Genomic DNA, 26,259 nt, shown 5'->3' with positions numbered 1-26,259 from the left:
ACCCATTTAAAAAGTATTAAGTTGCTTTCATGGTGTTAAGACAGAAGTACAACAGGGTTAAATCTAGTTTCCTAACTGCATTTCAAATCATTACAAAGTTTACAATTGTTGTATTCAGAACCTTGGGAAAAAAAACCCTTCTTTGAGCTGTTAAGTTGGTTTTACTTTGTGTATTTACATGTTAAGCATTTCTGTGTGATGTGACTCTAAGCCAATATAAGCTGTGCTACTAGAAACAACTGAAATGGTTTCAGTGTTGTTAGTTTCCACCTAAAGCATCTTCCTCATGGCAGTACAACAAAACATTCACACACTCATGAAGCAACAGAACAGTGTTTGACCTCTGATTGAGGAGCAGTGCTCTGGATCTGGTTAAAAATTGTGTGTGCGCAGCACAGAACCCACCGCAGAAGTCACAGTGGGCTGAAATCGAACCACAGCCAGACCGAAGCTTGATTTCTGTGGAGCCGTGTTCCCTTGGGCCCACTGTTAGTGTGTATTCAGTATAAGCTTCCAGCTTTAGATTCATTTTTTTTTCTGCATTCGTTTGCATGAGACTTGGTGTATGACATTAATGTGTTGAGTGAACCATAGCTTGTGTTTTGGTATCTCTTTCTTTCCTCATCGAGTGCCAGGATTGAACAAAGGTTGTTTTGGGTTCAGGGTCTTAGATGTTTCCATTACTAACTGTGGAGAACAGATGCTGAAGGGTTGTGGTCCTTTTCCCCATCCCGAACAGAGCAAACAACAAGGCTTGGGCCCAGGAAAGCCCCAAACACGAGCTCTTAGCCCCCACGTTAGCAGTCAGCTATGTAATGAGACATGCCTAGGAACTGTTCCTCTCACATTACTAATGATTTGGACATCTTGTGCTTGTCATTTCCTCTTAGACAAACTTCTTTGCTTACACAGGGTAACTGCATCAAACTATCCAAGAAGAAGGGAAAAAGCCTGCATTAAGGGAATAAGAGAGAGACTGCTGGTTTTTATGTGATGGGCGAAGTGGACGACAGTCTCCAGATGTTTGTTCTAATGTTTGGTTCTAAGATGAGGAACACAATGACAGTCCTCAGCTCCAAATAAAAGAGATTGGTGCTTTGTCATCTTAGAATCAGACGTTGCCAGACCAAAAATTTCATTATGTGGTCACTAGGGCTGTTCAGTCACGTCAAATATTATTTAGGGCCATTACTTGCTGACTTTGGGAATACCATGCTTCTGCTGAACCTTTTTAAAAACAAATTGTCTTTTTAACAGTGGATTTCCCTGAATCTTTAATGTCATTTCACATGAAGATGTGAACTGAACTAAAACTGTCACAAATGGTCACGGGGTGACTATGGGCTTTTAGAGTGGAAAGGAAAGGGTGAGTTGGATTCATAAAACAAGACAAAGCAACTGCATCTTTGTGAAACGGAGTATGAAAAAGTACTCACTTTGACTCAGTAATTTCTTATAATAGCTGGAAGTAAAAAGTGTAAAATGTGATTAATTTTCCTCTTTAACTTGTCGCTGCCTAGAAGAAGCTTTTTACTACATTACTGTTTTCTGCTGTTTGGCTTGATTACGAGATTTGGCCGAAGAAAACGCAGTTGCTGTGAGGAAAACTTGACTCGAATAGGGATGGATATTGATATTTTATTAAAATCAACATATTTATCAGTTCAGTTGATGGTGATTCTTTATCAATTCCAGCTGAATTTTGTGTTTGGAAAAAAACAAACAAACTAGGCGTAAACAGGTTTTCAAATGTTTTATAAAAGGAAAAAATAAGAAAAAAAGGCTTTAATTTGACTTGGATGTGCAAATTTCCATTATCATAAATTTGATATGGTGACTGTCAATGCAAAGTGCAGCTGTCAGGAAAAAATGCCAGCACTGATAAAAGGAATTGATAAGCTCACAAGCATATGATCTGATGAATTTGACGATTTGAAATGTTTTCTAAATTGGGGCTGTTTATTGTATCCTATCCTTTAAAATTCTTATTTAGAATATAGCAAAAAAGTCAACATGGTATTCCCTTGTTTAATTTTATTTATTTATTTATTTTGGTGAAATTCCCTCATTTGCCCCCATTGTATTTTTTATTTATTAATTTTTTAATATAAGCCCCCTGGTCTCACAGACAAACAGAGCCACAGCCCCGTGGAACAGAATGTCGCTTCCAATATCCTGGTGCCAGAGGTGATGCAGCTAATTTGGTGGTCAGTCAGTGACATGGCTAACAAACAAAGCCCTTGTTGGTCCTGGAGGGCAGGAAGCTCTGCTCTGCTGCGCAATACTGTGTTCTGCATTGTGAAAGACCATGAGTTGTTGCCACAAGGGACTAATGCAGCCTAAAGCCTTGGGATCTTCATCCTACTGTGCTATGCGACTCTGGGTGAGGATATTTTGGTACAAATGAAGCGAGGGTGTGCTCTTAAAAAAACAAAACAAAGCAAAAACAAAAAAACTAAAAATATGTTTTACATCCATTTTATAGTGGATCAAAATTCTCTTTGCATTTCTAATAATATAAATAAAAGCTCTCTAGGATTATAAAAAGGATTAATTGCAGCAAGCAGGTAATTCTGTTGTTTTCCTGTGTGCTGGCCTGGACCTTTTATGTTAATGATCTTCTACAGGGTAGGGCTGGATTTTATATATATAAACTTACAAAAATAGTTTTATTGATATAGTATTCATTGAAATTAGAATTATTTCGTATCACTTATGTAAATACAGCTTGATGTTGTGTTGCATAAAGCATTTTCTTTTTCACCAAAGCTGCATTTGCAGCTCTCCCTGCATTCAGACGCATGCACAGCCCCACCCCTGCTGACCCCCTTCCCTTCAAGCTTATTGAAGGTACATGTTAACCTACTGTTTAAACTGCATGTGCAGTCAACAGAAGTTTGTTGATTTCATCAAAGTAACACCCACCAGACTCTTTTTGAAAAATTATAATTTTTCACTCACTCTGTGAGACTTTTGAATTTTAACACAGTAGTTCAGATCCAAAGTATCAGAATAACCAGTCAGGCCAGCATCAACACTGGTAAAAAGATGGTTTAACTTCCTTGTTTGAAATAGCCGTCTAATGGCAGGTAACGTGATGAAAATGTTCTAAGTGTGTGCACTCTGAAACCAATACTGATTTCTTTTATTTGGCTAAAATCTATATAGCTGGCTATAGTTTCGGTGCCCATTGGTGCTCCTGTCTGCTTGGGGTGCTACTGTTAACTGTGGCACAGTACCCCATACCACACCTTATAAAAACTAAACTACCCCTCAACTGAGAGAAAACTTAGTGTTAAACCTGGGGAACTTATTATTTAAACATCTTAAGCTGAGTTTCCTAAAAATTTTAGCAGCTTTTGACTGAGAAACCAACTGCTTTTAAGTGTGACCTGTGAAATAATATTTCATTTCATTTTATATTGATCAGACTGTGTTTTTTTTGTTTGTTTGTTTTAAAGAGCTAATCATTCATTCTAAAAATACTGGAAACTTATATATTGTTTGCGTCCATATCACTCAGCCGTACTACAACAATGTTCTCAACTTTAAGTGGAACTCTAATAGTTATAATTCTCAAACTATTTACAGCTAGACTTGGAAGTATTTCCATAATTAGACTATTCTTGATGCATTGATATGAGGGGGAATGCACTCTAAATCAGCTATGAAATCTTGTTTATTCAGTACCTGGAACAACCCCAAAAAGCTCTGGCATCACTTAAAGATAGACAAACCAAACTAAATGAAATTCTCTTGATTTTCTTACACATATTATGCATTCAGTTTCTAAGTGATTTTAACTGAGGTGTGATGGTGGTATGGCATTTTGAAGGGCTGTGATTGTAGTGAGTGTGTGCAAGCATAGCCTAAACCCCCAGGGTCCCCTCTGTTGAACGCCTGGGGGGTTCTCTCCTTCACACAGCCTGCTCCTTGACACACTAAGCTGGTTCTGAGGGATCACACAGCTGTCTTAAATGCAGCTCTGTTTTTGCATACTTTGCCCACACGATTTTGCCTTTCTTTACACAGTCAGCAATTTGTCAATATACCATGTTTATTCTCTGTGATTGACAGTATGAATTGGTTTTACCTTGGAATAAGGGGTGGGGGGTGGGGGGGTAGTGTGGTTGGCAGTTTCTTTTTCTGTTGGTACCATGAATGTCTGTCATTCTTCTTTTATCATTGAAATTGGAGTTTATCTTTTACAAGCTTGAGTGGAATGTATTTGTTTTTCAAGTGATTATTAGCATCCTCCTTGGCTGCCGTCTCTGGCTGATGAAATGAGCACATCAAACAGTGCTCTGTGCTAACGAAGCCGTACAGGCTGGATGGCTGGCTGGCTCCTGCCTCTTACTGTAAGGCACCTGCTGAAGTGACAGACTGGCAACAAAGGGTCCCTCGCCACAAGAGAGCCGTCAGTACCTCTGTAGAGTCGGTAGGACAATAGAGCAGAGAGGTGGCCTGGGCTTTTAGCCACGTGCCAACTCGTGTCCAAAGCACACAGGAGCAATGGAGCATGAAGGGGAGGAGAAGAGCAAGGGAGATGGATAAAGAGGAGGAGAGTGGCTGACACCTGCTTGTGCTTGAGCTCTTTTCTCAATGGTGAACATCTTTACTCTAGACAGTGGCAGATATTGGAAAATAAAAACGAGACAGGGGTATACAAATGCACAGGTGTGCATTCACAGGGAGACACACAAACAAACAAGAAGACAGAGGAGATTCCCTTGTTAATGGGATTACTGGGTCATGAAAGGTCAGATGAAAGTGCAGATGTGTTATGTAGAGGTTGTAGTAAGTGGATTATACATATACAAAGCAGAGCACTGTGCTACTTTTTTTTTTTTTTTGTATTGTTGGGAAATAAATCAGTTTAGGCCTCACATGAAGCCCAGGCTATTTGTGCTGTGCTATTTACTTCTGCAGTGAAATAATCATGAGGCTATAAAAATCTGAAGGTGAAAAATGTAAAGGATGACTATAAATAGTTAGCAAGTCATATTATGAATCACTGTCCTTGTGAGTGTCTCAGTGGACCATTGCAGAGTTCTTTGTCTTAATTTCCTTTATAAAAAAAAAAAAAATCATTATCCTGTGCTCTTTCCACCAGGGAGTGTAGGTTGGAAACAAGATCACAAACACACATATTTTTTACATGTACAGAGCAGAAACAGCTATATATATATATATTCGTTTTTTGTTTTCATCAACAGCTCATAAACTCTTCATCTGAAACTCACATGAAACACACAGAGAAACCTAAAGAGTTTTTTGATGTTCCACCTTCAGCATAGATACACTGTAAACCATCTTAATGACCCAGCCAGTAATCCAGCAGTGATCTGCTTGCTCTTGAATAGTGCATCCTCTTTGATGTCACTGTTGTTGTTTGGGTCTTTCCCCTGTTTGAAATTGTGACTTTCTCACCGATAGTTGGTCCCTGATTAACTTTACACTTTGTCACCAGATATGAGGAAATTGAAGTCTAAATAGAGGGAACATGTAATCTGTTTGGCTGGCTTTGCATAGCTTTTTTTTTCAAAGTTTTTTCTTTTATCGCTGTCTTTTTTTTTTTTTTTTGCAGGACAATATAATGTCCTATCTTCATTTTTTATTCTGTCAAGTCTTGGACTGTCTTACTCGAAGACCTCAAAGCCTGGCTCACATGCTGAGGTATAATTGGTCTTCTACCCCTCTCTGTCTCTCTCTCAGCTCATGGTCCAATGAACATGAGTGTCTGCACATTTGTGCTAATGATTTTGAATAGTGATTAAAATGAATTGGAAAGTGTGCTGCTTCTGTAGTATCTGGACCCCTCCATCATTAGTGGCTCTCTTCCTCTTCTTCTCTTTCTGTGTCATCACTGTTAGTGTAGCAGGGGTTTTGAGAAGAGGCCCGGGGTGGGCTTTCATGAGCACAGACTCAAAGGTTTCTCCATTTCTTATAATCATGGACACCACTCTTCCAGCACTTTCACTGTCGTCTTCTGGCTCCTCAAAGGTGCCTTTGATTCTTTCACATCGTGCACTCAGTCCGGATATGTCACATTATATTTTTCCTCTTTACCCCCCTTTTTTTTTTGCCTAAGTTGCTTTCCTCTCCTCCTTAAACCCGGGGTCATCAGTTTGTGTTCATACTTATTGTCCTCGGAATGAGAGCTGATTTTGCACTCTTCTCTTGGAGACTGCTAAATTTCAGGACCCTTCCTCTTCATTTTTTTATTCATCCCCCCTCCATCCCAGTTTGCCTTGATCCACCTTTTTATAATCATCTCCCTCCCTTTAGCTCTCTTTGTTTTTGCTGTTCTCTTGTTTTAAATGATTTATGCAGAAGGGAGGAAATGAGGATTAAAGGGGAGCTAAAGCCAGTGCCAATGTCTGTGGTACACACCGACTCTTTCAGGACCATGAACACATCAGGGCTAACAAGCTTCTTTTTTCTGTCTACTGGCAGTTTTCACAGTTTTGCATCTGTCCCTCTCTTTTCTGCACAAACCTGGCTTTTCCCTATTCATTTTTCCTTCTCACACTCAGTTTTGCCCCAGTTGAATGAAGATGTGCTTTTTCATATCAAGGTAAGGCAAGTTGTTGTCAGCTATGTTACAGAAGGATTTTCTTGGCCTTTTTTAAAATACTGGAGCAGCTCTGTAAACCTGTGTAGTAATGGTAAATGGTTTACATGGTTCGCTGTTCAAATAGAGACTCCTTTAGCACTATTTTGCATAATTCATTAAGAAGGTCACAGCTGGCTCTGTGTCAAACTTCTTTCACAAAGAAGTAGACAGTATTAAAATACCTGATTCATTGTTCATCACCTGAAATTCAGAATGACTTTCCTGTAGGAGAGCTGGTAGATAATTTTCTTGTTGATTAAGCAAAGTAATTGCTTCAATGCAGCTATTAACTCTCAATTAAGATGTACAGTACTGTGCAAAAGTCTTGAGCCACCCCTCATTTCTTTATATTTTGCTAGAAAAATGGGAAATAGGTGCAGCGATTTATTGAAATCAGTGCAAACATACATGGAAATACAGTATATAAGGCAAAAACAGAGTTTGCACAGTTCTAATGAGTTTGAAAATCAATATTTGGTATTATCACCTTTTTTTTTAATTTTATTTTATTAACATAGTCTAAACTCTCTTAGGCAGCTTTCTCATCATTTCTTTAAATAGACTTCAGGAATAGTTCTCCAGGCTTCTTGAAGGAGACTCAGAGCTCTTCTTTGGATGTTGACTACCTTTTGGTCCATTCTCTGTCAAGATGATCCCACGCTGCTTCAATAATGTTGGTTTTGGGCTATGGGGAGGCCAGTCCATGACTGATAATGCGCCATTGTGTGATTATTTATTTATTTTTCTTCTTCTATCCAGGTAGGATTTTCCTGCACTGGCACTGTGTTTGGGATCATTGCTACACTGAAAAATGAAGCTGTTGCCAATCAGATGCTTTCCAGATGGTATTACATGGTGGATCAAAATCTGACTGTATTTTTCTGAATTCATAATTCCAATTTTGACAAGATCTCCAACACTACTGCCTGAAATGCAGCCCCAAACTATGAAAGAGCCTCCCCTGTGTTTTACAGATAGCTGTAGACACTCACTGTTGTACCTTTCTCTTTCAAATTTGATTCATCACTCCATATGACCTGTTGCCACTGATTTTCAGTTTAGTTCTTGTTTAATCTGGCATACCTCAGCCTTTTCTCCCAGTTTCCCTTCCTTAAGAATGGCTTCTTGACAGCCACCCTTTCACTGAGGCCACCCCTAATGAGTGAAAATTATTTAAAAAAGCAGCCGATGTCTTAAAAAAAAAAAAAACTTTGAAAGACATTCAGAAGGCTATTGCTCAAGACCACTTTAGAAATTACAAGAAAATCTGGCTCCTTGGAAGCAATATATAAAGAAATGAGGGGTGTCTCAAGACTTTTACATGGTACTGTAAAAGCAGAAAATTGGTGTCTTGCTGTAAAAATGCCAAAACCCCACCAAAACAAAACAAACAAACCAAACAAAACACAGATTTGATATGGGCATGATAATGTGAAAATATTTAAAAGAAAATAGCAAATTAACAAATCTGGTGTGTGCTGGAAGTGTGAGAACAAATAAAACTGTTCACTAGAAATTGTTAAGTCTGTCAATGCCTCACTCTGTTTTTCCTTTCTCCTCCTTCATATAATTACCTAGGTGTGATTGGGCCCACTGTGAGAACGTTGGGCTGGAGTCTCACATTAGATGGAACGCAATCAGAAAAACTGTGTTTGTTTTCACTGAATGGTTGGTGGTCTGGATGAGGATGTTATTTTCAGTTTGTTCAACAGAAAACACCATCAGTCTTTCTGAGAAACATAAAAACATTCTGCCCAGCAATTGTATTTCATTTCATAGACTAGCTATAATCGAAACGGTGAGAACATTGGTACACCATTTTTAACAAAAATAATTGGAAGAAAGTCAGAATGATTATTTTAAATTCCAAATGAACAAGAATAAACTGGAGACCTGCTAAAAACAACTAAGAAAGAAACAAACAAACAGTATAATTCTTATTTAAGGCAAACACCATTTGGATATTTTGGGTCTACATATTTAGCATAAAATGACTGTCTGCTGCCCTCTCAACCTGTGTCTGTCCTGTTCTGTATTTGCAGCTGTCTCTCACCAAAGGTCCAAATTTGACTCTGACACGCATCTATGAATAGGTAGGGGATTTAGCTTTTAGTTATTGCCAGCAAGGCAGCCACCATTTCTCATCCACATGACAGAAATGCAGGAAGAGTGGCACATTGAGGTTCCATCCAGAAATTCCTATCTGTGATAAGAAACCTTTTGGGGCTACAAAGACAACAAGAGAGAGAGAGTGGAGAGGAGTTTGTGATGAAAAGGATTTAGGAGATTTAAGTATAACGTGATGAAACTTTAAATGAGTTTTGTTTTTGCTCAGTCTCTGGTGCAAGGATTGCTTTTGAAATGTTGCACATTTCATGAACCGTGTGTGAGTGGGACCCCTAAGAGTGTGATATTTATTTATTGCCTTGTTGTTAACGCCTCCTGATTGAGTTAGATTTGTTAATTGTGTTGTTTCCTTGTGTGTGTTAATCTAACATGGCAGTCTTAATTGATCTCGTTAACATGGGATGTAGGAGGCGAAAGGATGTCCTCGGATGCCCTGGGGTTATTTTGACACTTAGGCGGTTAGAAACACAATATGGTTAGGGAGCGAAGTAAGGATGCCAGCCTCAATCTAAGAAAACACAGGGTTGAAGTGCAAAGAATCACAACAAGAGCCGTGAAGGCCAGCTGGGTGGATGACTTGTAAGCCCACCGTGACAACGAAATCCAAATGTCACGACACAAGGCTAGTCATCCATTCAGTCAACCTAATAGACCCAGATTTCACCTGGTATTAAAATATCCTTGCGCGACCAGTGTGTTTGCAATGCCAGTAATATTTTATGATCATCAGGTGCATTATAATAGCTAAAAGCTCTTTCTAATGGGGATATACTGATACTGATTTAAAAGCATCATTTGGGTGATAGATGCACAGTTCAAAAGCCTTTGAGCAAGTCATCACACTATCTTTTAACATTTAGCTTGTGCAAAATTAATTTGGCACAACAGATGAACATTGGATGCTGACATTGGTCATTTTTTTTTTCTTTGGCCAATACTCCAATACCAATCAAAAAGAGCAGCATATGGATGTAAGGCTGATGTATTGGTGCAGTCTAAGGCTCTGCCCATGTGTACCCATGGGTATTTTGGTAAATGTCTTTTGTGCACAGTGTTTTAGGTCACTGAAAACGAAGCTTTGGAAACACTCCTTCAAGGGTGAAAATTTTCAGAAACTTGTTATCTCCTTTTTTGACATCCAAATGTAAAGTGTTTTTGTTTGTAGGCTTCTGATTGGCCATTATTTAAATAATGTCAGGGTTATGTTGCTGCCCGTTGCTTTGACATGCTCTCAGTAGTGCGTAACATTATTTTTTGCACTTTCATGTAGATGGAGTTTTAAATAAAGCAGAAAATTCCCGTGTATGTATCAACACTGTGTTTTAACCTCCTAAAGCCCTGCGTCCACATATGGGGACATTACATTTTGGCTTTGCCGCACCTTATACTTGATTGTGCTCGATAGTATTTTATACTTTAAGTCATATTGTTTTTGTTGTGTTATGCTATAAAATAATCCCAGTGTCCACATCTGAGGACATCTTTTTTTCTCACAAAAGTATGCAACAACCATGTAACAAAATACAACTTCCTGTTCAAAGAGGAAGCTTAGTATATATACATTTCAGGTCCATCTAATCACAAATATCTAGGAAAAATTGAAAATGCATTGCAAACAGGAGCTCAGTTTCAGGAGGTTAAACACTTCAGATTTACCAAATTTCCTCATGGGGATGTGTTTCATTGCTTTTTAAAATGATCTCAGGTATGTCTGTCTACTTAATATAATGATGCTGCACATTCTTGACTTGAAATGTTGGTGGTTGGTTGAATAGTTAAACATTTAATTACATTTATTAACTGAGTGTGGTACTAGTTGTACATTTAAACAGCCTTACCAGGTCTATATAAAAGCCACCAATAAAAGTTTGTTTTCAAAAATATTTTTTCTCCAGCAAGTTTGTCAATGACTCAGAATCAGGGATTTAACAATGTTCTGCCTTTAAAATGTTGAGTTAAAAAAAAAACTGAATTAATAAAGGTTCATAAACTTCAGAAAATAACATTCCCAATATAGCCAATGTTATTCCAAGAGGATTGATGCTGTCTAAAATATTTTGTGATCTTCAAAGCTCACATGAAGACCAGTGGACCCCAGGAAAAATCTGTGATTGACAAATTATGTGGCTGCTCAGAGGTGCTCATACACACATTATAAAAATATTAAATTGCCCAAAGCATCTATCTGTGTATCGATCGACTGATCAATTGTATGGCTATATATGGCTGGATAGCTGTGCTCTCTTGATCAAGTGATTGATATACACACAAACCTTTAGTGTCATAAAGAGCACACAGACTGCTTTTCAGTGTTATTCTCATTTACATTACAGTAGGACATTTTTAATTGGCCCACGGAGGCTCTATGCACGAGAGACAAGAGACTGTTACCAATACACAAATGACAGACTAACAGATCTGGAGACCGACTGCTTTCACTTCAGTGGGAAAACATGCAAATGGTCCACTATGAAGTGTGCTGTGTCCTTTTTTTCTACTGTGTGGGACTTTTCTCTTTGTATGTCTTCGTGTGTGTGTGTGTGTGTGTGTGTGTGTGTGTGTGTGTGTGTGTGTGCGTGTGTGCGTGTGTGTGCGTGTGTGTGTGCTTACATAAACAGTACTTATGTGAATAAGTCACTCAGAAGACAAAACCGTGGTTGAGTTGTAAATCCTAGAATCTGGATTGGCAGAATACCCACATTGTGGATGTCATTCTTATCTCTCCTTTTTTAAAAATATCTACTATAAAGCTTAAGTTTGGGCATTTCTGTTATCTGTAGTAACAGTTCCCAAACATTAGTGATTTCCATTCTATCCACAAGCAATCGGTGTGAGTGAAGATGCATGGGTATGCACTCAGTAAATTTGTGCTTACATGTCCTTGGCTACATTTTTTGATGCTGAAAACATACAAATATCTCACCTCATGTATTGGTTTGTGGATGGCACACAGTTTCTGTTAAACAGGATCTTGGTAAATCTGGATTAAGCCAGTGTTAATTTTTAAACAGTGAGTGTAGACTGGAATCATACGCTAATTGCAAGTGTGAATATAATTTTGCATCATATTTTTTTTTTTAAGCTGTAAATTATTCATTCAGGTAACTTTTCGTCTTATGGCACTGTTTGTGAGGATGAGACATGCAGCATGTACTACATCTTATGAAATTAGCTGCATTCCAAGCCACATGCCAAGGCATGCAATTAAACAGAACCATGACATATACCTATTCTGAACCGCCTCCCCCCTGAGTGACCTATGTTTTCTTGGAAGAGAGAAAATAAAATGGAATTGCTTAAACCAGTAACTGGTGTAACCTGTAATTCCCAGGAAGGGTTCATTGGAAGACTGCCAAGCAGCATTATCTGTGCTGCAGCTCGGCCATGGTGCAACCTGAGAGAGACCCAGACAAAGAGTATCATATTCAAAGACATGACCTAGGTTCCAGCTCTGCTGAAATTCAACACTGGTAGCAACGGTCACTTGTTACTTTGGTGCTGGACAGCACTGAATATTTGTCCATATTTGCATAGAATTTAATTGTGCTTTTGAAAGGAAATGATAGAATCTGAATTATGTTTATTGCCACGTTTGTGCACAAATGAGCAGAAACAGTTGTACAAAAAAAAAAAAAAAAAGACAGTGGTACAGAAACAGAATATATGGTATTTGTAGTACCACATAAATCTGTGTATTAATATTAATATAAATACACACAATGTGAATATATGCTAACTACCTACAGATATTACAATAGGAATTAAGAAATATGTAAAGGTTATGAATGTGGGGGGCGGTTTGTGTTTGTCTGATCAGCGTTAAGCCGTCTAACCAGAACTCCGGTTTTGTTTGTTTTGTGATTCCCAGAGGTGTACGGGATCAAGCTCCTAACACCATGGATATGGACACGCAAGCAACCGGGCCAGTGTTTCAACCCCAGGTAACCCTACACACAGATACACACATGAACATAAGTCAAATTGACTAAGGTTTTCAAGTAGGATAACCTGTGAACTGAGATAATGGAAAAAAATGTTAATTACTTTATTAAATTGTAATTAGAAAGGTTGGCCTGCACGTTCCATGGTCCACACCTGCCTCATCATTATAGTGAGTGATTATTGTTAAATGTAATTTTGGTTGATTAGAAATTGAAAAGGAGGAACTAAAGTTAATTATGTTGAATTCATTCATCCATTATTTGGAAGATCGGTATCCCACTCTATTCCTGTTTTGCAATGTAAATATTCCATGCTGCTCTCTTTTCTCCACATCAATCAAGCTATATCTTTCAGTCTAATCTTCATTCAGACCACTGTAGCTTGTGTGTAAGATAGACAGAGGATGAATGTTGAGTTGTTTCTATTGATCAGAGATCTGGAGGCTGCCGGGGCCTGGCCTCCTTGCAAGCCTCTTTTGGTTCGATACAACTCAAGTTTGCTCTGCGCAGATCAGGCCATTGTTGGATTTTAATATTGTCTTCCAACTTCAGGCACATTGATTTCTTTACAGAAGGATGTTTTTGCCTCCATAAGTATTGAATAGACTTTAAACAAAGAAGATCATCCATATGCCCCAGAGTAAATGTGGATCTTTTTTTTTTTTGGAAGAAGAAACACTAAAAATAGACCTATATTTGTTGTTTTTTTTTTCATGTGTATGCAAGGGCACGGCAACATTAACACTGGAATTGCCAAGGGGGTTGATTATTCTAAGATTTGTAATTGCAAAATTAAGGATAATTGGGTTGCACACAGGAGAAAGTCAGATAAAAGCTCTAATAATTAATTTGACTTAGGCAGTACTCCCCCCACGCATAGACACACATACAGTAGATTTCTAGCTGATCTCCCAGCAGTTGATTGTGTTGTTCAGTCTTAATGATCTCTCTCTGTGTTGTTCACTCTATTTCTAGCAGTTTACATCAGTGTTAATTCTAGGCTCACCTCTTTTGCTTAGGTACTTTGGAGCTCAGTGAACTTTCTATATTGCATCATTTTTTTCCAGTCTTACAGAACATGTTTGAACCGATTCCACATTCAATGGAAGGTGGAGAGGGAGATGGAGTCAGATTATGTAGATGACTGCCTAACCAGCATCCAGATGGGTGTCTTTCAACAAGTCCTGTATCCGTTTCACACTTTTCCTAAGGTTCAGTCTACTCTGCAGCAAGGGAAAAAAACACCAGCCTCCTCCTGGAGAAATCTGAATTGTATATGTGATGAAGGATATTCTGTATCACTTGCAGTATAATTTCTCTTGGTCCCGGAGGTATGATGCATATGCATTAGTTAAACGAGATGAGCTGGTAAGATGTGCATTTTTAATGGTGCATTTGCTCTTGAGTGAGTGGGAGGGTTAGTGAGGACCCCCCCACCCCCACTCCCTACCGATCCCCCAGGAGTTTGATCGTCACTGCAGAGTTTGACAGACACAGATCTGTCTGTAAGCGCTGAGACAAGGTGGTGTGGTGGTGGAGTCGATTGAGAGGAGAAGGAGAAGAAGCACCTTTGGGGTGAATCCTGCCGGTTTGACTGCCTGCTTGGCTCACTGGCTGACTGGCTGAGGATGAATATTGTATGGCGCCTTCTCAAGGGGGCTGGTGACTGGTGAGAGTGGGAGTTGCCCCCCCTCCCTGCAGGGCTGCTAGTTGCTGTATCTGCCTCTTCTGGTATGCCTGGCTGTCTTTCCTTATATCCGTCTCTGTCTGCTTTGGACTACATCCAAGCTAATTCAACACATTTTGTAAACACTGTTTTCATGTGAAAGTGACATCTGTCTACACCAAAGTTTGATATTGTTTTGGTCAAGATCTCTTGAGACCATATTTCTTCTTTATCCAACATCTGGTCAGTGGTGAGACAGGCGGTATATTCGTGGAGTGTTGGATTAAACATCTGTAGAGCTAAATTCATAATTTAGTTATTTTATTATATGCAGTTTTTATTTTTTGGTGCACAGCAATGAGCCAAAAATAGAGGTTCATTGCTGGTCATAAATACTGTGGTAACAAGATGAACAGTTTTTGGTAGTTTGCTGGGGTTATTGGTGGTCCTTGCTATATAATTGTGAACTTGTCTTTGGTTTTCCATGGGGATCTGTGTTACAGGTCATTTCCTCTCTTTCTTTCTTCCATTTTTCCTTTGATTTTTCTTGGGTTAACTGGTAAGTCTCCATATCCACAACAAAAATAAAATGTGCAACCATAGATTATTAACTCTGGAGTCTATTTTTGAAAGCCTCTGCTGTCTAAAAGGCTGTTCACTGTAGAAAGTGTGCCAAAATGGAGTGATGAACTTTCAGCTTTAGGCTTCTTCGTATGCATGTGCCCTGAGTTTCTTTTCCTCAGTCTCTACGTGCCTTTCAGTCTCTCTCTATGCGAGACATCACCTCTCTGCTGCCACTGGCCTTTCTGTGGCAGCCGTTGGCACTGCTGGGCTGTCACATCACCCCTCTCTTTTCTGCTGCATGCCCCCCCACCCCCCCCACCCTATCTTTATCCTGTCTTCCGCATTCCCTCTTCCACTCTCCATGTGTCTTGTCAGTTGTGTTTGGCAATGGTGTCATTATTGGGCAGCCCATATCACACCTCCTCCAATGAGCTGTCTGTCTGCTCCCTGTCTGTCTCTCGCTCTACTTTTCTCTCTCTTTTTCAATCCCCCTGCTAGCTCATGGTGGTTGTGTGTCACCTTTGTACCCACGACATGCTGTCCCTCACCAACATTACCCATAATGCCTTGCACAACTGCCACTTAATCTTCATGACTCGCAGCTTGTCCCCATCACAACCTGGAATGATGTGAGCAGGTGTTGACCAGTATGATTTTTTTTTTTTTTTTTTTCCCTTCCTGGGAGCAGCACTGCTGATAATTAGCAATCAAAGACCCCAAAAGCCAATATTTGGAGCCAGTGTACATTTACTGTAATGAACATCTTTGTGTCAAAATGTAAAATTTCACAAAGCTTTGTTTCAATTATTTAAATGTGAAATACAGACAACGTGCAATAGCATGGACTTGTCTGTATTTCCTGTATTAGCCTGTATGGTTAAATTGGATGCACAGTGGACCCATGTGACAATGATGAAGTTAAATACTTTGCTGTGTCCCAACTTGAAAATAGAAGTAATACTGTAGCAGTTAAAGTCACTGTGTTAGAGCATCATGGTGTTAACATTCACTGGGCTAACACTTCTGTTACCCACTGAAGACCCTATTTGAAAGTATTATTTAATTTTTATCTTTTGTTAATTCCAAGACCACTGCACAGTGGGTTTGATTCATCGTGCCCCCCCCCCCCCCCCCCCCCCCCCTTCCCGTGGTATCGCTGATGACCGATGGCATCACCCACGTGACAGAGGAGCCTGGGAGATAGTAGCCTCTCCACTCTTTGTGTAGTCCAAATGTGCACAAAGTAAAAAAGTATCTAGATATCAGCTGAACAGCTATAACGTTAAGTCATGACATTTACTGGCTTTTTTATTTTTAACTTAAATCTGCAGTTCTGCTATTTTGTCCAGTTAGTTTTTCTCTTTGTAAAATATCTCACCTGTCTCTCCTGTGCACTTCACCATCCCCTCCCCACACAGTGGAATTTTTCACAGGCAAAAATACCTGGGGAAAGAAATGCTAAGGAGATGTGATAAATGTCACAGATACGGTCACATTGTGCTCTGATTTTAAAAATCAATCCAACATGAACAACAGGCCTCTTCCTGTTTTCTCTCATTTGCTGATGACTGTGATGGATCAGTGTAACTGCCTCACACACACAAATGAGTGTGCGTGTGTGCGCCTGTGCCCTTGCTTGTCTGGACATGTCTGTGTTGTAGTGTTGATTATATACAATCAATCACCTGCTCTTTCAGCGCAGAACCACGTCCATGTGACGATATGGAAAATGAGAGCTTCTGTTACATGCTCAAGGCACTGGAACCCAGTTGACACAATAACATTTTTTGGGACATGGTTGTACCCAGTCTCTAGAGAGAAGTGAAGTGTAACGTGGAAGAAACTTGGAGTACAGCAGAAAGGGTTGCATTAACTTGCAACATGTTCATTTCACAGGCTGTGGATTCATATGTGACTATAACAGCTCATTATCTCACAGACGACTGGCGACTGCTAACATTCAAAATACCTTTAATAGTGGAGTAGCCCTCAGATGTTTGGATTCGGTTAAGGTGGACTGTAATGTAATACGAACAGTACAGTTTGTAAGGTGCATGGCATATTTGGGGCAGGTTTGGACAGGAGTGGTCAGTCTGTCTCTTACAATCCCATTTTGCAGCAAAGAAATGACTGAAGTTAGAGGAACAGACTGAGAACTTTATCTTACTAGATAAAACCGATATTAGTTTAACAGATATAGTTTAATTCTGGGGACATAATCTGCAGTTGGAAAAAAAAGGTGATAGCCCTGAGGCCCTTTGCTGTGTGTCTTCTCCCATCTTTTGTCTCTTCTTCACTATAACTGTCTAATAAAGGTTTACCCCTCCACCCTCCAAAAACCCCCCAAAAAACAAACAAACCCCAAAACAAAAACAAAATAAATAAAAAAACAAACAAAAAAACCCCCCAAAGTTTAAAAAAGTTTCTGGAGCTTGAAAAAAAAGCTTTGTTTCTTGGAGACATTTCACCTCTCATCTGAAAGGCTCAGGGGATAAAACTCCCAAACACAAGATAAGCAACGTAGTGTTCTGTCCAGTGCAGTGAAGAGTGCTCGGATCTTTACATTGGAGAAACCAAACAGCCTCTTCGCAAACGAATGACACAACATGGAAGAGCCACCCCGACAGGACAAGACTCAGCTGTAGATCTGAATCTGAAGGAGAAAGGGCACTCTTTCAAGAAAGTCATTTATGTCCTCTGTGAACAACCATCACTGAACAGAGGAAGTGGATTACGTCACCAACTTTCCCCCCATTTACAGTGCTGTCCTGAAGTGGAGCACAAACAACATGGAGGATTTCAGGCTGCTAATACTATATAAATATATGCTAATGATATGGAGCTTCTTTCTCATGCCTGATTGACTTAGCCCAATTGTGATCATATTGTGCTGTGTGATTGGTTATACATACTTCACCATTATTGATTGAAATAGAGAAAGTGGGAATTCCCCATATCTAGCAACTGACATAGGTCACTGAACAGCTGGCAGTAGCTAGATAGTGAGAAACAGGGATGTTTCTAGGTAAAGAGCCCATCTGTTTATAGTAACATCAGTTCTAGGCTGCAACCAGGGCTGGACTGGCAATCGGCGTACCGGGCATTTGCCCGGTGGCCCGACAGTCCTCAAGGGCCGATGCCGTTGGATTTTTTTTTTCTTCCCCTTTTTTTTTTCTAAGAGACCGGCCCACAATTTAGAGGGGGCGGCCCATTGGCCCATCTTCAATATAGACAGTGGACAGAACCAATCAGGATATAGGATGAAAGCGGCCCCACCCTTTCTCTGCATGGTGCAGAACACTGAAACTACTCCCACTAGTAGTTTCAGTGTTGAGCGCGTGTTAAAGGAGAGGCAATATGGAGAAACCGAAGCAGCAGAAAGGGTGTGCGGAGAATTTACGTGCGAAGAAATTGAAGAGTGTCACTGTAGATGCTACAAAATGTGTGAAGATCACAGACATGTTCGCTGCTGTAGCCTCCACGTCCTCTGTAATAGTAATGCTGCAGCAACAGCAGGCTGTAGGCAGAGCCGGCCAGAGGCATAGGCGACATATGCGGCTGCATAGGGCCCCCTGACCACCAGGGGCCCCCCAAGCTCGCCCACATTTGTCATGAAACTTTTTTGGTTTGTTTTAATTTTTTACAAATGCCAATTTTCTAAAAGAAAGAAGAGACTATTCTAACTGTCCAGATTTGTACACTTGTAACAACACTAATTTAATCAGTAGGCTATACTCTAATAATTTCTAATCTGTCTCAGACTGATGCTAAAAAGCTGATTCATGCATCTGTTACTTCTAGGATGGACTATTGTAATTCATTATTATCAGGCTGTCTTAAAAGCTCCCTGAAAAGCCTTCAGCTGATCCAAAATGCTGCAGCTAGAGTACTGACAGGGACTAGGAAGAGAGAGCAGATTTCTCCCATATTGGCTTCTTTTCATTGGCTCATAATACCGTATCACCCCAATAGAGCACTTTGCTCTCAGACTGCGGGCTTACTTGTGGTTCCTAGGATACTTAAGAGTAGAATGGGAGGCAGAGCCTTCAGCTTTCAGGCCCCTCTTCTGTGGAACCAGCTCCTAGTTTGGATTCAGGAGACAGACACCCTCTCTATTTTTAAGATTAGGATGAACGATGGGTTTTCTCTGTAATTATTGTGGGGTCTTTACCTTACACTATAAAGTGCCTTGAGATGTCTGTTTGTTGTGAGTTGGCACTGTATAAATAAAATGTAATTAAATTGAAAAAATTGAATTGAAAAGGCTGAAACTGTAATATATCCTAAAAAAAAACAAAACAAAAAAAACAACTTTAACCCTCCAGCATTAATAACAATTAAGTTCAGGGGACAATGAAGTGGTATGAAGGGGGCCCCAAATCAAATATTGCTTAGGTCCCCTTTAAGGCTTGGGCAGACTCTGCTGTAGGTGAAGACAGCAGCAGTGTAATGAGCAATGGCCATTGATTAATATCAATATTTATTTACATTTGCATACTTCCCCAAATCTGGCAGCCACGGCACCTTAATCTGATAAAATAGCAAACGGTCAAGGCCGAGAAGTGTTGGATGAGCAGCAAGTGTCCATTTTAGGCTGCATCATAGCATTTTAGATATTTAGGTTAAAGGTGTGTTGAAAGGCTGCACAGTAGTTTGAATTTGTAGCCTCTGTGCTGGTTAAACATGTTTTAAAAAGCCCTCAAGCAGGTGAAATAACAGATTTTAAAAAACTAAATGATATGTCAAAGCTTTGCAATTTAAGCATTACTAAAGTAAGTTAAAAAAAAAAAAAGTATAAAAGTATTATTAGCAAAAGGTATGCCCACACTGAATAAGAGTAAAACAGTGTCAAATGCTTCTAAGACATAGTTGCGGGCCGGTCTAAGCTAAAAATGCCAGGGCCGATTTTTTTGTCCCAGTCCAGCCCTGGCTGCAACCTTATTGATTAGCCTGTGTTGCCAGCTTCTGATTGGCTGAGCATTTTCTATCATGTTAGTCAGGGATGACTCAAGGCCATAAATAGTACAGACCATGACTCCTCATTGAGCAATATTAAAGCCATACCTACTGCTCAGCAATTTTGCTCAAATGTAAGCAGCATGATTGCATTATGTTTTGTACACAGTTACCTTATGGTTATAGTGATGTTATAGTGAGGTTATAGATTATGTAGTATTGGTGCATTATGTAGTAATATTTCTGTACACACATGAGTATAATATGATGTGAAGAGTGCAGTATTTACTTTGTTTACTATGGAAATTTTTTTGTCTGTTCTAGAATGTGGTTCCAAAATATATTTGTAGAAATGTTAAGACAAAACAAATAAAGATAATCACAGAATATTAATCTCTTACAGCATGCTTAAAATTTATTTAATTTATGATTTAACTTAAGTAAGTACTGTTAATATTGAAAACACATTTTTGGTTGAATATGTATTAGATCTTTACTAATCCAGGGGTGACTAAAAGTATTTGGATGGAAGTTTAGGGCAAGGCCTCCAAATGAGGGCAAAAAAGTTTTGCAGAAAGTAATAAGGTGTCTGCTGAAGGGTTTTCTATTATGAAATGGGTCTGTAGTGTTACCCTGACTTCTAAATGTATTTTATATTTTCATTAATGGTGGGAGGAGATCCCCATAGGCGATGGGTCTTGTTGTGTTAACAGTAAGACTGGGACACTAATAAGTTTATTTCCCACTTCCACTGTATAGCAGTGCCACAGATAACAGGTAAAACATTAACTCATAACATTTACCTTGATCTTTATTTCTTTTTAAAATGTTCTTTTTTTTTCTTCCCAAGCTGTATTTATATATGTAAAAACGTTAAGGGGGGCAATAGTTTAATGTGGTACATATATTAACTTAATTGTTGGAACTTTTGTATTTAAAAAAAAAATAAATTAAAAAAAAAAAGTGCTTAGACCTGATCAGACTACTGGGCTTGCAATACACAGGAATATATATATATATATATATATATATATATATATATATATATATATATATATATATATATATATATTATAATAAAATATATTTTTTTTAAATTATATATAAGATATTTTATATATAATGTGTTTGAGCTCATGATACTTGACCATGACACGAACAGTCAAGTTTAGATCCTTCCAAAATCGTCTCCCCGTTTTGGCCAGACTGTGACCTCTGCTTCACTCAGGGTCATTCCTCTGTGACTTCCTTTATAGAAACGCGTGTGTATATATATGTCTGTGTGTGTGTGTGTGTGTTGCTGGGGCCCTGTCTTTCAGCTGGGAGCTCCTGATTGTGTGACACCCATGTGCGGCAGATGAGACGGCCTGTCAGTCAGCTCTGGCCTGGCTGCCCTTTGAAGGCCAGGCCAGGGGGCGAAGAGGTGCCGCAAATGGCCTGTGAAGTTTACATACACTGCCCACTGCTAAACAGATTAGCTCTAATGAAGTGTCTAATGTTGGGGCCACTGGCTGACATAATCCTGCCTGGCAGCCCGGCCCCTTGGCTGCCAGAAAAGCCGCCCTCCCTCCAGCCCTCTCTTCCGCCCTCGCATGGCCTCTGCTGCCACCCAGGGCGACTCCACACGGGGAGGTGCCCACTGTTAATCATGCTGGACAGTGTGTGATCTGACATGCAAATGTAGGTCATTGCATATGTAAATGTGTGATTACGAGGCTGGCATGCCAGGACACATTAGCAAGACTGTGCTCTCAGCAGGCGGTTGTCACAGCGCTTTAGAGGCTCATGCTAACATTTGTCAAGCTACCACGCAGCGAATGAAAGCAATGCCCTCTTGTCCTCTCAGCTCCATCTTTTGCTCTCTCTCTCCCCCTTTCTCCTTGTTGCTCTCTCTGTCTCTCTCTGAATTTATACACCTCAAACTGTCCATCCCTCTGCAACTTTGCATCAATGCTTCTGTCACATTATGAAAAATCATTGCCCAATATGGCTGCACTTTAAGTGTGATGCACCTTGGAGATCTTAGGGTTTAGGTATAGGTGTAGACTTTTGCTAACTCTCAATAAAATTTCATTTCATTGTAAAGCTTTCAATGGAGCAATATATCAGAATTTTTGTGTTATATATTAGTAAATTCTTATATCCCCCTTTTAGAGCTCAGGTAGTGTTGAGCAGTGTGTTGTGGATTGTGGAACAATGCATCATGCCCGATGTCTGTGACTCCCAGACAGCTTGGGATGACGGCGGTGTCATGCTGAAAAATGCACACACCTCAGCGGTGTTAATTGGGCAGGGCATCTGATTGGCTCACGCCTCTTCCTTTGGCTGTCAACTCTGAAAAACAATGAAATGCTTAAATTGGTGCCCCAAACCCCCACCACTCCCCCACCCCCATAAATCTTCTAACCTAGTGTTAACAATCCTATTTGATGTTGTGCTTCCCTGCATTGTCTGAACGTATGTCTTTGTAAATATGCAGTTATGAGTTTAATCTTTGCTAGACAGTTTTTGTTTGTTTTGGGGGTTTTTTGTTAAGTGTACATAGAATAAAACTGAGTGTGGACATCACTCGGCTTCAGTATTGTAAACATTAAAAACATGCACTTTTGCTGTCTTAAATGTCATGCGTGTGTAGTGATTGATGATGCTGACAGAACTGTATACCAGTTAAGTTGTTGATTTTTGCTGGTCCCAATTGCATCTGATTCATATTATATCTTGCTTTGGTTGTTTTCAGAAATGTTATCATTTTTTGACCTTTGAAATTAGTTGCATTTTTTTTTTCATTAGTGAGTCAGCTGTATCATGTATATATTTTTTTTTTGCTCATTATAAAATCTTTGTAACTTTATTATGATGTGAAGCGAACAACTGTGATGACACGCCCTTCCTGCATGTTTTAGTGCTGAGGAGATAATTTTCTTTTACTCTCCACCTTTTCATCTTCCTTCCCTCTATCCTAAGTCACTTGCCCCTGAGCTGCTCCCACAGCGGTGCTGGCAGAAGCGCTGGTGACATGTGGCATTCTGATATCTGTCACCTTGTGTTTGCTCATGCTGACACCTTTTACAAGTTTACCAAAAGGCTAGAAAGGTCACACAGCATGCTCTGTGTATTATTCACACATTATATCCAAGGGGCTCATTCTGGTTTATTTTTGAGTGTTTTTAATTGTGGAAGGTGAGTGGCTCAGTAGGTACAATCATGTCATGTGGTGAGGAGAGGTGTGGAGTACTTTATTCTGTGGCCTAGTGCCAGACTATCAGTGATGTGACTTGACAGATGAAGGAAGAGGATTTTCTGGATGCCTGTGAGGTGAAAAAAACTTAGATTGAATAATAAGAAAGCTGCATTTATTTAAATAAGCTGTTTTATCCATCCCCGTAGGAAAATAGTTGTTTCACCTTTGCTCTGGTGCTGTTTTAAGTACAGAACAGCACCATGCAATGGGGAATTCACTATATTAGCTTCTCTAGAAGTTGTAAGATGTAATTGCAATTAAATACTGTTGTTACTAGGTTAAAACTGGTATATACTACCAGGCACTACATGGTACTGTTTGGCTACCTGCAAAAATTTGAATCGATTAAACAAATCAGTTAACGTTCCAAATCTCTAGATGTGTTGTGCATACCTGTGTAAATAACAGGCAGTAAATCTACAGTCTTCAGTATGGCACTGGGATGGACATTCCTAAAGACCTTTCACACTTCCTCATGTTTTTTTGTCCTTCAGTGATGCGGAGTGGATTTCACTTAAATGACAAATAAGTGGTTACTGCAAATAAATAATTTTTATTTGTTATTCTTTCATACAGAGAAAGAGAGACTGAACACGTGTTTTGTGATTATATGTATACCTAAATGTTAATAGTTGTATTTTTTCCTTTTCTTTCAGAAACCATTGCAGCCGGATATGGGCCATAATTTATTGGCTAACTTCCAGATTGAGAAGAAGATTGGACGTGGCCAGTTCAGTGAGGTGTATCGAGCAAGGTATCTGTTGGACAACACACCAGTGGCTCTGAAGAAAGTTAAGGTGAGGCTGTATAAAAGTAGCACTTTCATCACCGTGTGCAGTCAACATATTTAGCCCAAGTTAAATCTGTCACACGGCCAATGCAAATATACTCTAACCAGTGGGTATTTTGTTACTTAAAATTCACCTGACCTGTATACAGAGCATTTCCAGTAGTAGAAAGTAACACATATAAATGCTGTTGCTATACAAACACAACTTGGTGACACTTGAAAAAATCTTGGTAAATTAGACTTGTCACTATGGAGGAAAAATGAAAGAAAATGTAATTGTGACTGTGGTAATGCCACCAGAGCGGTCACCATGTTTAACAAACTGAAACACATGTATAAATAATTTGTACATGAAGTGCAATATGACTTTGTAACTTCACAGCATGACTCTGCACTTCTTTTTGTGAATCTGCACTGACAAGTATATGCGGTATTCACTGACTTATACACTCGTACACATTGATAAGAGGACATGTTGCTCTGATTGAGCATGTACACACATACACACACCTCAGATACGCTGCACACAAGGGATATGGGCTTGTTACTCAGATATGAAACACCTGTAGACACTCCAGCGCCACCCTCTAGATAACAGTAACCATGTTCTCTGTTTAGTGTTTTTTTTTCCTTTAGTTTTCCACATCTCTCCATCTTACATTTTTTGAATATGTCATAACACTGCTCTCTGTCCTCTCTCCCTCCCCCCCCACCTCTCTCCCCTTTTGATCTCTTGATAGATATTCGACTTGATGGATGCCAAAGCTCGGCAAGATTGCATCAAAGAGATAGATCTCCTTAAGGTAAAGAACCAGAGGAGAGGGAGACGGCGCCATGCGCTGTGCTCTGTTCTCTTAAGGTGCCTCAGCTGAGACCTTCTACCACAGGAAAACAATTGATCTGCACCAGACGGCATGGATTTGTGTGCTGTGTGTGCGTGCATTTCCTTGGATTGTTACAAATGCAGAGGGGTGTTGGAATATTTGTGCACACAAGTGAGAATGTGAATAAGTATGTGTGTGTGTGTGACAGAACAGTGTGTGTATTGCCTAGTGTTGAATCCCCCCAGGCACACATTGGCTCTTTTTTAATGCCAAAACTATTGGTTTTTTTTGTTTTTTAAAATTCTTTTTGTAATGTTTAAAACCAGGTAACAGTGCATCAGCATGGAAATGTAGCAGCCTCTCTCATGTGTCTCCTCCCTTTCCTTAATTTTGCGTCTTTTTTTTTTTTTTTTTTTTTTTTGTTTCTTTTCCATTGAAGTTTTTGTTTATTAAACTATGTTTAACATTTGACAGCCAGGCTGCTCTCAAGTACTAATGAACAAACTAATGACAGCTCCAATATCTTTGCCTGTCTAAAAGATTCTAGATGTGTGTCAGAGTTCTCTTTGTGTGTGAGTGTGTGTGTATTCACGCAACTCTGGCAGCCATATATGCAGCTTTTCTTCACGCACGCATGTGCACTGCAGGCAGTTTGTGCACATATGTACGCTCAGATGTACACATTAGAGAGAACAAGGAAACCCAACCAATTAGTTTGTGCCACTCAGAGACTTCGTTGGAGCTCCTGGAGCTTTTTGGGTCAATCAAAGACAACGATACTCTGATGCAGTCGAAACCCGGTCGAGAGCTGTAATCTGAGTAGCAGATTACACCTAGATGTTGACTAGATGGCAGAAGACAGCAGGGTTTTCCTGATCTGTAGTTCTGACCTCCTAAATGAGATCAGGACAAAGTTTAAATGTCACACTGACCCTGTTGACTGTGTTTTTTTATTTCCTTTATGCATCTACATTGCACCTACATTTCCTTCCATTTCTTTTCTTTTATTGTCTCTGAATATATAGAATGTTTTTCTCCCATCGATTTTTGTCTATACCTTTTTGGCTATGTTTTTCCATCCATCCCTTCTCTTTTTCCTCCGCTACCTTTTCCTCACCTATTTTCTTCTTTTCTTTTCATCCTACAAGCTGATTCTTAGTAAACATGGAAGCTGTGCCTGGTCCTAGGCTGCCCAGCCAGCCTGATAATAAATGACTGAGTGTGTGTGTGAGAGAGAGAGAGTCTTTCTCCCTTATCCTCCACTAGACAGGCCAACAGGACACAGAGCCAAATCAGAATAATGAGAGGCGCACTGGCATGGGTCGACTGGAGTGACGCACAGTCGCCCATGATCACGCCTGCACGCAGGCACACACACATACACACGCACGCACACACCCACAGACATATTCTGTTCAGACCTTTCCACAGTATGCCTATTTGTTTGTTTGTCTGTCTGTGTTTGTGTCTGCTCATTCATCTGTTATTTCTTGCTGTGGCATGATGACTTCAACTTGAGAATCTCACTTCTCCT

General features: G+C 39.7%; 1 protein-coding gene across 1 annotated transcript in view; it reads left to right on the top strand.

Annotated features, from left to right (window-relative positions):
- Positions 1-26,259, top strand: part of nek7 (NIMA-related kinase 7) — a 66,802-nt gene that overhangs the window by 11,644 nt on the left and 28,899 nt on the right. The window contains exons 2-4 of the mRNA XM_030727822.1: positions 12,612-12,684; positions 23,768-23,908; positions 24,642-24,704. Coding sequence (XP_030583682.1) covers positions 12,640-12,684; positions 23,768-23,908; positions 24,642-24,704 — 249 coding nt within the window. The 5' untranslated portion in view covers positions 12,612-12,639. The remainder of the gene's footprint in view (positions 1-12,611; positions 12,685-23,767; positions 23,909-24,641; positions 24,705-26,259) is intronic.

This window comes from Archocentrus centrarchus, chromosome 4 (assembly GCF_007364275.1).
Source record: "Archocentrus centrarchus isolate MPI-CPG fArcCen1 chromosome 4, fArcCen1, whole genome shotgun sequence".
NCBI lineage: Eukaryota > Metazoa > Chordata > Actinopteri > Cichliformes > Cichlidae > Archocentrus > Archocentrus centrarchus.
Note: the sequence above shows the minus strand (reverse complement) of the source record. Positions and strands in the feature narration are given on the sequence as shown.